The sequence below is a fragment of the Cheilinus undulatus genome, linkage group 3 (genome assembly GCF_018320785.1).
Source record: "Cheilinus undulatus linkage group 3, ASM1832078v1, whole genome shotgun sequence".
In the NCBI taxonomy this organism is placed as follows: Eukaryota; Metazoa; Chordata; class Actinopteri; order Labriformes; family Labridae; genus Cheilinus; species Cheilinus undulatus.
The window spans coordinates 39,378,558-39,392,810 of NC_054867.1; the positions used below are offsets into that span (position 1 = coordinate 39,378,558).

A 14,253-nucleotide genomic window follows, 5' to 3' on the forward strand; every position below is an offset into this window, starting at 1 on the left:
GCCTTTCATTTCTTGGTTAAGTCGGTTTTATTCAATCACAAATTTACCTCCACTGGAAGTTTGAGACAAGGAAGGATTTTGTTAAATAACTTGAATCTCTTAAAACATTTTGACCTGTTGTACTTTTTATTGCTATGCACATGAAGGACATGTAAAAATGTATATAGTCCCAGAAATTGATGTAGAGTCATAGTTTCCACTCAGAATAGTTCAAAATTTGTAAAAATGTTCCAATATTTCAATGTCAAATATGTAAAAACCATCACATGTGAAACCAACTGCTGATATGTCACATACATTTCTGATGTATCTTTTTCTCAGTTGAGTTCTTTAAAGTCAAACTGAAATTAAAGTAAATCTTCAGATTATACTCCACGCCCTAAGTGCATGGCTTGAAGTTATTCTGAACTCAGAGCTGTTCCTATTCTTAAACTTCCACTGAGCTGCACAATAACTGCAAAGTACATGAAATAGCTTTCTTCTTCTTCCTCCATCAGACTTTTGGAGTTACACATTTAACTTTATGAACAAAAACATTTCCTTTTGATTGAAGAGGATACAAAAAAACAGATGAAGGTGACCTCATTGACCTCTGGAAACAGGAACACAAACTAAATGTTTATCTGGCAATTCATTTTATTTTCTGAGTTTATAATCGTGAAGTTTTTACAGTGTGCATTCTTGATACCGTGATGATGAGCATATGACAGAGTTTCACTTTTACAGCTCTTCATTGAGCTAAATTTACTCTCTGTCTTTGATATTCTTTTACAATGAAGTGATTCAATTTACTGATTGAATTCAGCCAATTACAAAATATATATCTTTTTTTAAATTTCTCATTGGTGTTATTTTAAAAATATATCGTTTAACCGTACCAGAACAAGAAGCATATAACACATCCTTGTTTTCAGTTTTTAAATGAGTAATTTTATTACAGTATCCATATTTGTTAATCCTTGTTATTAAATGATTCGATTATGGAGCTCAGTCTGGAATAAATGCCTTTAATTCTTCTTTTTTCTCAGTAAAATTAGTACTGAACCAAGAGTTCAGCTCTGTGATTTATATGTCAACACAATATTTAAACTAAATGAAAACTAAACGTTCACAGGCTCTGCTACATCTGCTTTCTTTTATAGGCTGCTGAATGAAAAAAAAATGCTTTACAATGTGTTAAAAAGATATTTTTCTTTATTTTCTCACTCATTCACATACACAAACACTTCAAGATCATACTGATAACAATACGGGCACACTTTGAATAAAGGTCTTTACGGAGGCCTATAATGGGATACTGTCACTGCATAAGTCTGAGAGTACTTTAACTACTACCCTGGATAATAGCAACAGATTTAACCAATCAATTGACTTTTATACACGTTTATGAAGGTAAGCCTGTCTTCTTTTTTTTCCCATGAGAAAGACTTGACTCAGACTAGCCAAAGATAGATCTTTGATTACTAAATCTAAATAAAAGTAAGTTTAGTTTTCATCAAGATTACAAAAATGAGACTAAAATATAATTTGGTTTTTCGTCATACATTCGAAACCAACGATATCTCTCCACTGTGAGTAAATCTGTCAAAATACAAAACATCTGCATCTCTTTTGCTTCTCAGCTGTAGAAAGCAGGGACCCCAGGCCTGGCAGGGTGCATAGAACACAATACCATGACTTAGTACCAGATTTGAAATTAAAGACTACAATGTGAGGAGTTTTTATGGACTAAAACTAGACTAAAATGTTTTTGAGTTTATTTTACCTAAAACTATAAAGGGAGAAATGACAAAAATGTAACTAAAAGTTAAAGACATTTCATTTAAAGACTAAGACTGAGACTAAAGTTAAACATAGCTGTCAAAATTAACTCTGTGGCCAAGCTATCGTTAGATGTTTCTAATATTCCCCAGTTTTTGCACACTGCACCTTTAAGATCCGTCTTCATACTACAGATATCTATTTTTAGGTCAGTCACTTGTCTCCGTTGTAGTGAAGCAGTAATAGATGAACATTTACATCATAATGGTCCGGCCTGTGGCTACTTTCCCGCATGTCTCTCCCCCACTCTCCCTGTTTCTAACTCGGTCCTCCTCAATGAATGAAGGCAGAAAAAGCCCCAAAAATAAATCTTTCCAAAATAATTTTAATAATCTTTAAACTTTGCTCCAAATCCATTCTGACTCAAGGATAAAGTGACTAGATATTAGAGGTCAAAAGTCAGGGTCATTGGGCTTCATCTTCACCCCTTGATTATGAATAAAATATGTAACAAAGGCTTTGAGGCGTTGTTTGATAGAACTTGGCAAAAATGTCCACCCAGACTGAAGGATGAACTGATGGTTCATTACAGCAGAAACCACCCCCGCCCTTCTGCTTGACCCACCGCTGTACTTACACCGTCTAGGAATAGTATACTTCATAGAGATATTTTAACACCAGGCATTAGTTCTAGCTGTGACATTGAACTTTGATGCTTGATTTTCTACTGCTGGCAAAGATGGCTGAAAATGGTAAAACTGTGAGTGACAGATGTCTTATCTTGTTACCTGTTGTAGCTTTTCAGTTGCAGCACTGATTGTTAATAATAACATAATCATTTTTTAAATTAAAGTATGATAGTATACTTACTTCTACTTCAGTTTGGTTCTTTTTCTTTTCCTGTTGTGAAAGTTAAAGGACAACAAAGAGAACAAAATGCCTTCCCCCACTCGTGTCTCCTTTTTAAAACTTCAGTTTGAAATCTGAGGGTTTCCTTCCCAGCAGCATAAGGACAGTCTCCATCGCTGCTCGGAGAAACTGGAAAAAACTAACATTCTTCATGGTGTCGTTGAGCATGAGTGACTCCGCATGTTTGAAAACTTTGTGTTGGAAAAATAAGTGACTGCTTCTTCTAAACAAGTGTCACCTTGCCTCCTATGTCCACAGCTTCCAAATTTCTGCTCCTGCAAAACCTGTTCCCTTTAAACACTCCAAATGAAATAATTTTAAGGGTTAACAGCGCTCTCGTTGCTCATAATGGCTTATTTGTGTTTGATCGCTGTGTATGTGACCGACTGAAGATCGTACTGAAGAGATAGGCCCCTGCACAGTGACAGCCAGGCCTTGTGTCAGTACAAAGCTGTCCATTTCTTCATGAACTCGGTGAACTGTTCTGTTTCCGGCCTCAGTCAGAGTCCGCTCATCTGCTGCTGCCGCTGCCGCTCTTGGAGCCAGCCTTTAACTCCAAGCTGCAGGCCGGGGAGTCTCTGTGCCTCTAAACAATCTCTCCTTAACAATTCCACAATAGGATGAGAAATCTGGTTCTAAACATGCGACATATATCATCCAAAGACACCAGCAAACCATAGATGTTTCTTTTTCAATCATCAATGTGCTCTTGATTTTTGTTTTATGCTTCTTTCAGAGTAGTTTATGTCTGATCAGGGACAACTTTTTAACATTCTTTATCTTTCATCTTTATGTTTATTAGGGGTGCACCAATTGCAATTTTTTGGCCGATCACTGATCACTGATCTTTAAAAAGCCTGACCTGCTGATTCCGATTTTGGCCAATACTGATTTTTTTATAACTGACAGCATACACCTTCAATGTTCCAATATTATTTCATTGAATAACATTAAACAATACCCGTGAAACAATACAAACTTATTGTTTTAACTACACATGAGGTAGTTCTCTCAAATATAAATGAAAAGTTTAAAGCATTTCTGTCCAAACTACTAAATTATATCAGTTCCTTTAGTCTTTCATTTTTCACATTTTAGTAGGTAGAGGCATATGAAACCGATCTTATCCACCGATCTTATTTACAAGGATCGGCCGATCGCTGATCTCCTAATATTAAGGAAATCGGCACCGATACCGATTTTGGCCAATCAGTCGGTGCACCCCTAATGTTTATGCTGCAACTAAAGATGATTTTACTGTCATTTAATCTTTTGTCTATAAAATCTCATAAAGCAGCGGGAAAGTGATTCTTATTGGTTCCCATAGCCCAGGATATTTTCCTAAAATAAGTTTTGTTTCAACCAACAGAAAAAAGTAAAACATTTTCAATTAATTATTCAAGAACATTCCTGAAAGACCTTATGGACAACCAAAAGACCAAAGCTTGACTTAAAACCAAAACATCTTAATTTATTTGACTTTTGAACAGCAATGTATGATTAGATATTTTGACTTTAGGGAATTTAACTGTGTTTTATTGCAAAAGTAATTTTACCCTCTCAGGGTCCCCTTGTCCAAGGATTCATGGCAACTCAGTGTTTTTTCGATTAGGACAAAGCAACACATTTGATCAGATTTGAGGTCCAATTGTTATTACTATTATTTATTTTAACTGGTTTAACTGGTCAAAAAGGAAAAGGAAAAGAAATGATTAATCAAAACATTATTTCCAACGCATAATTCATAAGTCTAACAAAGGTCAACTTGAACATTTGTAAATAAAAAATAGAACCTTAACAAACACAGACTTGATAGAATATCAACAATTTAAATGCTGCTGTCATTTTGAACTCAAAGAAACTTGCAGTTATAGCACTCAGTTAAAGCAGCAGCAAGCGATGAGGCATCCACATGCAGTCAGCCAGCTCCATGTCCACAAAGAGTTCTCAGCAGGTGAGCTGGCTGATCTGGAGCTCCACCCATCCAGGAAACAAGAGGCCAGGTAGAGGGGAATAAGAGGAGTTGTAAAACATTAGTTTTTCAAGTATATAAACAAGTTTGCCTGAAGTAGGAAAGTTATGGTCAGCTAAATGAGTTAGAAACAGACTCTCTATGAGGTAGTTAACAACAAAAAGAGTGTAGAGTAAATAAATGGAAAGTATTAGCCCTAATGATGCAGAAGTGCTGACTGAAATCTAGCCTCTAATTGCAAAATGATGCCAAAACACAGAGGATGAAGTTTTTGTCCAGCTGGTGGTATTCTGCATTATGTTGTGATAATTCTCAGTGATATTGACACTGATTTTTTTTTCATTAACCTCATTTAACTTTCTTATGGAAAAACACAAGAGATAAAAATCTGCTGATCATCTGACATCCCAGTCTACTCCAACACAAGCAATCTTAACTTGCACAGCAACCTACTGTCCATAGGCATTTGTGTACATGCACTCCTGAAGTTTAAGGGTAACCCTCTCAGAAAATCTCCTGACATGTTTGTTCACTCCTGTCCCTCACAGATGGAAGTTTTCCTGCGGTTTGCCTTGGTGGGGGAAGGGGAAAATACTAGGGGGGGCTAACAGGAAAATTCAGGGTTAACCGTGCAGTGATGAACCACTCAGCTCTACCCATCTCAAATGCTGACTTGCTCTTTCAAATTGAAGAATCTTCTCAATAAAAAATCACTTTATAAGGGACATTTACCAAACATTCAACCATAAACTCTGTTTCATGGATGAATTTCACATATTGAAAGAGAAAAAATACTTAAAAGTGGTGCTGCCTTACAACCTTATGCTGGTGCGCACTCCCAAAATGCTTTGCATGTAGTAGCGCTGCACAATTTGGTGATGATGTGTGATCCTCATTAAACTGGATAATATTGTGATTTGCAGTTGTGATACGATATAATTCTTTGTGCCATGAGTCTACTTATGAAGGGAAATGCAGGGAATAATGATAGTTTTGAAGTGTGTTTCTACTGAAAACAAACACATTTTAAGTGGCATAAAGATAATGTAAAATCTTAAGTTTTTAATGTACTTCTTTCAAAATAACTTAATATTTCCGACAAATGCAGTAGTGAACCTATTGTCAACATAAAGGCCTTTCTGCAGGCATCTTTGCCAACCTTTCAAGTACTACATAATACAAAAGTAATTGCACTCTTTGATGCACAGCCTGAATGAGTGATTGTGATTCGATTATTTATACAGGACTAGCATGTAGCTCTCACTGCAAAAACAAAATGTGCCGCCACTTTTAAAATGGCTTTTCTCCCTTTAGGTGTGACTTTCATCCATGAATTGATAATGGTGGTATCATGATGAGTCATGATGAGTTAATACACATCACTTAGTGCAGTTTTTATAGAAAAGACACCTCGATTCCAAAAAGCAAGTAAGATGGAGGCAGGCAGCGCTGAGTGTTTTACTGTAGATGCCAAGATCCATTCAGAGGGCTGTACTGATAGTCTGAGTGAAAAATGTTTCTGTTTGCATTCAATAATACAATCATTAAAGGGATGGAAAACCAAAACACTCACCTCTTCCACAGGAAAAGAAAGCAGGGAGAGGGGAAAATGAATGGATAGAGATGATACCAGAATTGGCGGATATTAGCATAAAGGTGCAGTGAGTGCTATTTAGCTTTGTAGCATTTAACAAGGCCAACTTTGTAAAAATGGAACATAATATTTCTGATTAAGCCTCTCTTAATGAGTGTTTAAACACCTAGATGTATAAAATAGTTTTATCTTTATTTACCTAGAATAAACCTTTTATTTATACATGGGGAGGGTCCCCTCCATGGACTCTGCTGTCTTGAAATTTTTGCATCTTGAATCTCTCTACAGTACAACAGAAGGGACCAAACCATAATATAAGAATTTATTTATTCATTTATTTATTTTAATTTATTTAACCAGGAAAACCTCATTGAGATCAAAAATCTCATCTACAAGACTGTCCTGGACAAGAAGGGCAGCAGCACAATGAACAGAGTTACAGACATGAAATATAACAGTTAAAAACACAGGTAAAAATGGCAAATCCCACAGCACAAAGTCATTGGTCAAAACATCTTAATTTGTTATTACTTATTATGTTCAGGTGATTAAACAATGGTTTAGACATGCCTACTTATAAATGTTAAGTTCTAGTTTTGAAAAGTTTGTTCCAATAAATGCTACTAGGGTGATTATTAAACATTGCACCTTTAAAGAGTGAATTATCAGTACTGACAGATAAGAAAATTTCTGCTGATAAATCTGCCAATATCAGCTGTAAATACTGGGCATTGAACACGAGTTAGTGGAGTTTGAGGCTGAACCAACAGAACTACATCAGCTGAAGTTTTTTCTTTATTCATCATCATTCCTTACACTTTAAAGTCCGCTTGAAGGGCGGACATTTGTACATTTGTTCAGCTTTAATCTTGAAATTTTGTGTTTAAAGGGCTGAAGTTTTAGGTCTGAATTATATTTAGAATATTGGTGTTAATATCTGTACCGGCTAAAATTAATTTGTAAGTATCAGCATAATGGATATCAGCAAAAATCCAGTATTATTCATTCCTTGTAGCCACAGAAGAAGAAACCAGCGTTTATTGCGTTGAAAATGTTCAAAACTCCTCAGTACTTTTCACCTACATAAAGGTGAACTCCTTTATTCAGAAGGCCTTTGCTTTAACACTTCTTTCCTTTTAATCCATAATCCTGAAAAAACCCCAGAGAAGTATAGGAGACGAAGGACAAAAATGGCATTGTTTTGAGGATGTCACTCTCAGCTGCTATTTCTTGGAAAGATTCTTATTTTCCTCACACATTCACTTTCCTTTAGCTCTGTTTGGACTATCATATCTTTATTTCAGAGAACCGTAAACAGGAGTCTGACTTGCAGTTATTTCTAGTGGAGGTATGTTGTTAATCCAGACCCCTCTTTCTCTTTCCAGGAGTTTTACGACCATTCAAAGATCCTCTGGCAGGACGAGGGTGTGCGGGCCTGCTGGGAAAGATCCAACGAATATCAGCTCATCGACTGCGCACAGTAGTAAGTTTCTTTTTGTTTTTAATTAATTTTCTTTTTTACCTAATACACAGCTGCTGTTAGACATACTAATAATTCACAGCACAGCGGCACACTGTAGGGTGTTTTGGTGTGTGTTTGATGTGACCTAAAACAGATAAGGTTCATGAGGTCACATTGATTCCTGTACTACCTACACTGATTGTGTAATTGCTCTAAATAGTACATATTGGTGGTTGGTTTGTAGGAAGATGCCAAGAAAATACTTTTCAGGATCTACTAACAGTTAAGTCTGTTTCATCTAAAATGGCTCTGTAGAGCAGCGTTTGTAGTCGTGATATTCCAGGTTTTGGTTGATGTCAGTAGCTCCAGTGAAAATACCAAATCAAATTTTCTTGCCATCCCAAGCTCCTCAGTAAAAGTTACATACTGTATTGCCATGTTGATGTCTTTATCCTTATATTTTTAACATGTTAGCATGTTGATGACTAGTCCTAGCTTAAAGCACCACTGTACCAAAGAAAAGCTTCACAAAGCTGTTAGCGATCGTTGCATAGTCATGATGAACGGTAGAAGAGGTTCATGGTGAATTTATTAGGTTTCTGCTGGAAAGGTAATAATTATTTTTTGGATACGTTATTTTTTATGTGGCATTAGAAAATCAGAGAAACATATTACCATTACCATCATGTAATTTTTATGCATATGAATGTATGAATGTTTGTCCAACAGGGCCATCCTTGATGAACTGATTAGATTTTAGGACTGCAGTAATAGATTCTTTTTTCAATCGAGTACTCTATCGATTCTTCTGATGATTAATTGAGTACTCTGATAAGAAATATTGCATTTTTTTTAATCAGTCAGTTTTGCTTTTTCAAGAGAAGTAGTTCTAGAGAAATGCGAAAAGTAGCTGGGCCCTTTAAATGAACAACTTCTTTATTAAAAATTGGTATTGACAGATTCTCTAGAGAAAATATATTTTAAAAATTGCTATAAAGTCCTGATGACAATTTACATTTCTTAAAGTTACAAGAACATGAAGTTAAATAATGACATTAGATTATGCCATATTTAGTGTTTTAGGGATCCTCTCCCAGGAAATTTTGGGTGCTTACACTTTATTTCTTCTATAAAAGTTTATTTTTATTTTCCAATTTGTCATTAAAGTAAAGGGACACTTAATCATTTTAACATCCTCTATTTTATGCATAAATCTAATACTTCACATTATAGCAACGAAAAAAGTTCCATCATTCACACAGTGGTCTGATGATGTCTGAAAGGTCAACCTTTAGATTACATGAATATGGTCTATTTTTTCAAAGGCTGTTCACTTTTAATGTTTTGCACATTTTTGTTTGTGAGTTCATCCACCATAAAAATCTGACCTTTTCAGACCATCCACTGACATGGAGAACACATTTAAGGGATAAAGCTGCCTCTGTGGCCTGTTGAATCCTGACTATATGGTGATGAACTTTGACCTATTTAGTCTCAGTCACTGTATGTGGCAATAGTGTGTCTCTATTTTATTGGTGTCAATTCATCATCAATGTAAGTCTTATCAAATTATTCGGGATGCTGAAGCTTTTTGAAAAATACGCTACAATCAAGGCGTCAGTGCGCTGAATTTAAATAATTTATAATTGAATGTATTACGTGTGCACACAGAAGAGAGAGAGAGGGGGGGAAAGCACCAAAACAGGACTTGAAACATGTAGCCTGTCTTCTGTGAAACCTTCAGGTCAATCAGAGAAGTTTATGAAATTCCCTGAAGTCGGCAGACGCAAACTGAGCGCTGTCTCACACCAGCGAGTCATGCAGGCAGCGCGTGAACTCGGAGATCTGCGTAGGTTCACCTGTGCAGGCATAGTGCCATATTTACTATAAAACCATGGCCAGTGGCTGCGTAAAAACGCAGGACAAGTGCCTGTAAACATCAGTGCATCAACTTCTCTTCCCTTGTGATTTTCACACCTCAAGTCATGCATGTTACATCACAGTAACAGCGAAAATGAGTACATTGTGCTTAGGGATGGGTCCCGAATTGGTTACTTTTATAGGCACCGACCGAATTCTGTCAATACTACTGAGTACCGATTCACATAAAATCAAACAGTACCATGTTTTGGTACCTAAACGCATCCTTGTGACTGCAAGAGAGTGGAAGAGTAGTCAATTTTCCATGCCGGATGCAAACGCAGCATTGCACGCACGAGAGTGATGACGTCGGTAGCAGCTAACTGAATCAACAAAACAAGCATGGCTGATCAGCTCCCGCTGTTTCCTGCTCATTCGCCTCCCTCCCTCTCTCTCTCTCTCATACCAAATCCTCACTTTCAACCATGGAAATATAGTAGATAAAGGGATACGTTTGTTCGCTCAGTCACCAAGGCACGGTGTGGACTGCCTAGAGTGAGTGCGTCCTAAAAGTAGCTCTCCTTCTCTCTAACTTGGCGCAGCTGGCGCCGTATGAAGCGCTCTGTTAGGATGGATGGATTCAGAGTGATTTTGAAGGAGTGACAGAGCCACAGGCTCATCCTCACTGCTTATTTCATCGCAGAATGAAACAATTTGCCACTCTCTGTTAACTTTTTGCAATAAATACAAATATAACGTAACAGACCCTGTGCGTGACGTTTATGCTTCTGCTTGGACGAGCGCATGATTATTTGATGAGTGAGGAACAGACTCTGCTCCTACCAGGGAAAAATGACATCTTAGTTTTGTTGAAAACAGACCTGCATGAGGAAAGAAGATATGCAGTATATGTAGTTCCTGGTAGCGGAAGTTGTTTTCTTTACTACTTAATACCAATTAATACTTTAATTGGTAAAATTTTATACCTTTTATTTATTTATTGAGTTATTTTGACTCCATACTCTATTGTTCATTTGTTTTAAACTTATTCGCCCTCTATGGACCTCAACACACAATTTTCCAAGAGGGGAAATCAGAAGACTAGGAGGTAGTGGGTTAGGTTTTAATTTGTGCAATATAAAGAAAAGCACTAGGTAGTTATAGTAGTTTAGGTTTTCCATGTTGGATTAATTTTTTAAAAACACTTTTTTTTTTAAACACTGATATTTGATAGTGTTTTGATATTGAAAATTCAGAAGTTTTGAGGTTATATAACATTTATTATTGCATATTATTCACACTTGAAAGTACCAAAAATGGGTACCACTGTGTACCAGTATCCTTTCACAGGTACCGGGAATCGGTATCGTACCGGTTCAAATGTGAAAGGTAGCCATTCCTAATTGTGCCACACATATAGCTGTCCGTGTGAAACACAGCCTGCTTTGCAACACACGGCGTTACGTCCAAGCTCACAGCATGGGCGTATATGGACACATATCGGGGTCACGTGATTACACAATAGTGCTACTTTTGCACTTTGCAGACTTTCCTTGATTTGCAAAACAGGAAAAACTTATTTTTCTGAAAATATTATATGCTATATGTCACATACTGAAAGTAGCATTGAGAAAATACACCCTTCAGAGCAATCATTGTCAGCATTTTCCTTGATAACCAAACAAGTAGACTCATGATACCAATTTTGTATTATATTGTAATTGCAAATTTCAGTATTGTCCAATATAAGTGCAATAGTACATTATTACCAAATCCTGCAGCGCTAGTCTAAAGGCACCGCAAATAGATCTCAAAGTAAATGAACTCACTTTAGAGCACATGTGAGTGTGGGAGCAAAGAAAAAAAAATGAACAAGATTTTTCTCAGATCTTTTCTGTGAAATCTTTACTTTAGCCAGGGATGAACAATATGATTGGCACAATAATGATAACGACAGATAATAGCTCAAGAACTCAATCATCTGTTTTGGCAGGTCTAGAAATTTCTGCTCATATTTACAGCAGATAAATTGGAAAAATGTACAAATGAATTAACGTAAAATAAGATAAGATAAGAGAAGATATTCCTTTATGAGTCCCAGGAGGGGAAATTCCAATTGAAAAAAAATCAAGAATTTATGCAGTTAAAGCAGAATGAATAGACCTATATCAGCTGAAGTCTGTTATTTTATTTATTACGTATTTGTTATACCTTAAAGGTTGATCTAAGGATTGAAGTTTTATCTTTGAACTTTATCTAGTTTTATTTTTGAGCTTGAGAAGAATGTATTTTTGTGTTATTTCAAATGCTTTGTCAGGAATGCCTCAGGGAACCACCATGCCTATCTTCTGTTATATTCAGAGAAGTGATTTTAATAGCAAGTCGGTTGTACCCGGTGTTTTTTTTCCAATAAAAAAGTTTTCTGTGTACCCATAACAATAATGGTAATGGTTAAAATGAGCCTGGAATATCTGCTAATCAGATATTGGCAGAATCCAATGTTATACATCCCTTACTTCTTAAAGTCCCAATCAAATACTTTATCTAAAACAGACTTTGGCCATCAGTCTTTGGTGAATCTGCGTACTGATAGACATCTAAAAGCAGGACTGTCATGATATGCAAATTAAAACTTTGATCTTATAAGGTCAAAATCAGAAATACCTATACCTCAGCACTAAAATACAAATCCTTGGATTATTTCTTGTTTATAGCAATGAAAAATTGCTATTGTACTCCAGCATGCTGGTTACGTTGCATAACTTGATTGGTAAAAAAAAATACAATGACACAGTTATTTGTACAATTTATTGAGTTAAAGAGTTTGCATGCAACTTGCAGTGGACTCATTCTGCTCCTGCACACCTGTCATATGAAAGTGGGATGCATAGTATTTGTCTACTTAGTTTTTAATGAGCAACTTACACATTTTTTTACACATTGCTGCAACTTAACTGTAGCTTTTTTAGATTAAAAAAGGACTTTAGAAAGGTCGGTATTAGCTGATAAGTTATGTCTTTCACTTTGAGCAGCCTCTGGTTAAAAACATGACTGAAAATGTGATTGAAACTCGAAACTGTACTTTTTAATACCTCCTATCCTTAAAATACATGTATTACATAATTTGAAAAATAAATAAAAAGAGTAACACTACATAGTCCAGTATTGAAAATTTTGACAACCTTGCATAAAATGACATTTCTACTTTTTGTAAAAGTTCTTAGACATAAAGACTGAAGACCCTCAGAGTAATCTTGAGCAGTTCAAATGATCTTAATGTAACTCTTAATGTGCTCATAACACTTACACAGTGCACCCAATACAACATGTATTATGCTGCTTTTCCTTTCCTTTAAACATGTCTTTGTGATAAACTGGAAATAGATTAAATTAAAGCCACCCTTGTAAGATGTGATTGTGGATATTGCATGCTAACGGTGAGACAGACCAACTAAAAAAGAGAAAGGCTTGAAGAGACAGACGGAAATAGAGAAAAAGAGGGCTTCCCTGCATTGCGGGACCTCTCCTCTCCTCTCCTCTCCTCTCCTCTCCTCTCCTCTCTTCTTCTCTCCTCTCCTCTCCTCTCCCACACCCAGCAGCTCCAGTGTTATGGATCAGATGCTGGGCTGGGTGGCCAGACCGGAAGTGCTCCCCTCCCCCCTCTGTGTGCTTATGTAAACGGAGAAGCAGAGAAAGAGAGAGGGGAGAGCTATTTTTAACCCAGGCGGGCTGCAGAAGGAGAAAGAATGAGCGAGTGTGTTAGCAGAGAGACAACTTCAGCATTATTGATGAAGGTTGTTAGCATTAAATGAAAATGTCAGGCTGGGATCAGCGCAGGAAAGTCAGGGCCACCCCACACATCCACGCCTCTCCCTTTTTGTGTAAAACACCAATTATATCATCTGATTCGTGTGGTGATAAAATACAAAAGAGAAGAAGAAGTTGATGGGCGGTGATGCTTTGCTGTCTTTGTCTGATGAAGAGGAAGTCACAGGAGCTTCCCTCGCTGTGTTTCTGCTCTGTCATGATTCTCTATGATGGGTTTTGTTGTAGTTGTTCATATATCTTAACACTTCCTGGCTCCTTATACAGTCACACACGTTAGTGTTAGTGAGGATGTTTTGGTTGATTTGACCTTTGATTACATGTTGTGTTCAGTTTTTTGGTGTTGTGTTGGTTACTTTGACTGTAGAGTTTTATTTTGTCCTACAACAGGACAAAAGCAAAGGAGTTTGAGATTGCCATAGAAGTGTGATTTTTATTTTTTCCTTTTCCATAGAGACAAAACCTGAAATATTTAGGCATTTTCAACTTAAAGATTACTTTTAAGGAGGGATCCATGATTTTTCTGTTAACTTTCCAAAGGATAAACACATTTTATCAAGAAGTGTTAAAAAAACTTGTGTTTTTACATCACCATGATTAAGTTGGGTAGCTAACCTTATCTGGAGAACTGTAAGCTCATTGGCTAGTTAACTGATGTCACAAAATCAAAACACTTAAACTTAAAACTGACCCAAGCTCTTGTTTTTACAACAAAGCAAGCTCTAGAGCGAGGGCACACCTCATTGCGACGTCCTAATTTTTGTGACAAGTATATGAAAAAAAAAGGAAAAAAGAAATATATAAAAGAATTTATTGCAGTATATGAAAATATTTAATGTAAAAAATACTGCTCTTTCACTCTTGATTAAA

At 36.4% G+C, this 14,253-nt stretch overlaps 1 protein-coding gene across 1 annotated transcript in view; it reads left to right on the forward strand.

Moving 5' to 3' along the window:
• Positions 1-14,253, forward strand: part of gnas (GNAS complex locus) — a 55,250-nt gene that overhangs the window by 17,093 nt on the left and 23,904 nt on the right. Inside the window, exon 5 of the mRNA XM_041782829.1 lies at positions 7,622-7,719. Within this exon, the coding sequence (XP_041638763.1) occupies positions 7,622-7,719 (98 nt within the window). The remainder of the gene's footprint in view (positions 1-7,621; positions 7,720-14,253) is intronic.